This window comes from Etheostoma cragini, chromosome 13, assembly GCF_013103735.1.
Source record: "Etheostoma cragini isolate CJK2018 chromosome 13, CSU_Ecrag_1.0, whole genome shotgun sequence".
NCBI lineage: Eukaryota > Metazoa > Chordata > Actinopteri > Perciformes > Percidae > Etheostoma > Etheostoma cragini.
In genome coordinates this window covers 25,905,429-25,907,451 of record NC_048419.1, presented here as the reverse complement: position 1 = coordinate 25,907,451, position 2,023 = coordinate 25,905,429, and the positions used below count along the sequence as shown (strand labels likewise).

General features: G+C 44.2%; 1 protein-coding gene across 1 annotated transcript in view; it reads left to right on the top strand.

The window, feature by feature from the left end:
* LOC117956042 (polyunsaturated fatty acid lipoxygenase ALOX12-like) overlaps window positions 1–1,620 on the top strand; it is a 2,301-nt gene extending 681 nt beyond the window's left edge. The window contains exons 3-4 of the mRNA XM_034890884.1: window positions 452–622; window positions 1,441–1,620. Of these exons, the coding sequence (XP_034746775.1) occupies window positions 452–622; window positions 1,441–1,620 (351 nt within the window). The remainder of the gene's footprint in view (window positions 1–451; window positions 623–1,440) is intronic.
* Window positions 1,621–2,023: the final 403 nt, after the last annotated feature.

Below are 2,023 nucleotides of genomic sequence, written 5' to 3'. Positions count from 1 at the left end.
AGGAAGGAAGGAAGGGAGGAAGGGAGGAAGGAAGGAAGGGAGGGAGGGAGGAATGAAGAAGAGAGGAAGTGAGGAAGGTAGGAAGGGAGGAAGGGAGGGAGGGAGGGAGGAAGGGAGGAAGGGAGGAAGTAATAAGTAATAATATAATAATAACAGTAATAATATAATAAAAACAGTAATAATATAATAATAACAGTAATAATATAATAATAACAGTAATAATATAATAATATAATAATAACAGTAATAATATAATAAAAACAGTAATAATATAATAATATAATAATAACAGTAATAATATAATAAAAACAGTAATAATATAATAATAACAGTAATAATATAATAGTAACAATAATAATACAATAACAACAGTAATAATTAGTTATATTAGTAATAATCTAGGTAATATCTTCACTAACAGGAGCGTCCCGTGTCTCTCTGTGTCCTCCAGCTGGACTTCGCCCTCTGGACGCCCAACTGTCCGTCCTTCATGTCCCGTCCCCCGCCGCAGGACAAGGGCCGGGTGACGGAGGAGGACATCCTGTCCTTCCTGCCGGACGTGGGCTCCAGCGTCCGCGTCCTGGCGGTGCTCACCACGCTGTCCCAGCCCGCCCTCGACTGCGTGAGTGACATCTAATCTCACCACGGACCAATCACACGCAGCCTCTCGGACACATGGACGTCACACGTCACACAATGCTAACGTAGCATGCTAACATGCTACATTTAGCGGTTAGCGGCTTAATGTTTTCACATTTATCAACAAATCTATCTGTGTCTGTGTGTGTGTGAGTGTGTGTGTCTCTGTGTGTGTCTCTGTGTGTGTCTATATATGTGTGTGTATTTGTCTGTGTATATATGTGTGTGTATTTGTCTGTGTATATATGTGTGTGTGTGTGTGTATATGTGTGTGTGTGTGTGTCTGTATGTGTGTACATGTGTTTGTATATATGTGTGTGTGTGTGTGTGTGTGCTTGTGTCTCTGTGTGTGTGTGTGTATATGTGTGTGTGTCTGTGTGTGTGTGTCTGTATGTGTGTACATGTGTTTGTATATATGTGTGTGTGTGTGTGTGTGTGCTTGTGTCTCTGTGTGTGTGTGTGTATATGTGTGTGTGTCTGTGTGTGTGTGTCTGTATGTGTGTACATGTGTTTGTATATATATGTGTGTGTGTGTGTGTGTGTGCTTGTGTCTCTCTGTGTGTGTGTGTGTGTGTGTGTCTGTATGTGTGTACATGTGTTTGTATAAATATGTGTATGTGTGTGTATATATGTGTTTGTATATATGTGTGCTTGTGTCTCTGTGTGTGTGTGTGTGTGTGTGTGTGCTTGTGTCTGTGTGTGTGTGTGTGTGTGTGTGTGTGCTTGTGTCTCTGTGTGTGTGTGCTTGTGTCTCTGTGTGTGTGTGTGTGTGTGTGTGTGTGTGTGTGTCTCCCCCTGCAGGTTCCCCTATGTCACTACAAGGAGCCGGTGTTCGCCGACGGCGCCCACTGCCGGTTGGTGGCGCAGGTGCAGGCCCGGCTCGAGGCCATTTCTGATGACATCACACAGCGCAACAGCCAATTGGAGCTGCCGTACCCGTACCTGCACCCCGGGCGCATCGAGAACAGCGTGGCCGTGTGACCCCCAACGGGACCCGGGAGAGTCCTCCCTTCAACCCGCACGATGGGATTATTTGTTTTTCTGAAAAAATTAAAATTAATCTTCTATTCTGTGTTATTTCAAAACTCCATTTTACCTTTTTTCTCATTTCCCCCCCGTACGGAAACCCAATGGTGTCACCCAACACAGATCATAACAATAACAACAACAATAACAATAACAACAACAATAACAATAACAACAAGTCTTTATTGTTGATCCTTAACAACAGCAGCAGCTTCATCCTGACTGATCTGGTCCTGGTCTGCAGGTTTTAAGGATCTGGATCGGTCGTTATAATCAAACAGCAGCATGAGGAGGAGACGCCGGTCTACACCATGGTCCCCTTCAGGGGGGGGGGGGTTGATCCAGCATCGTATCGCAA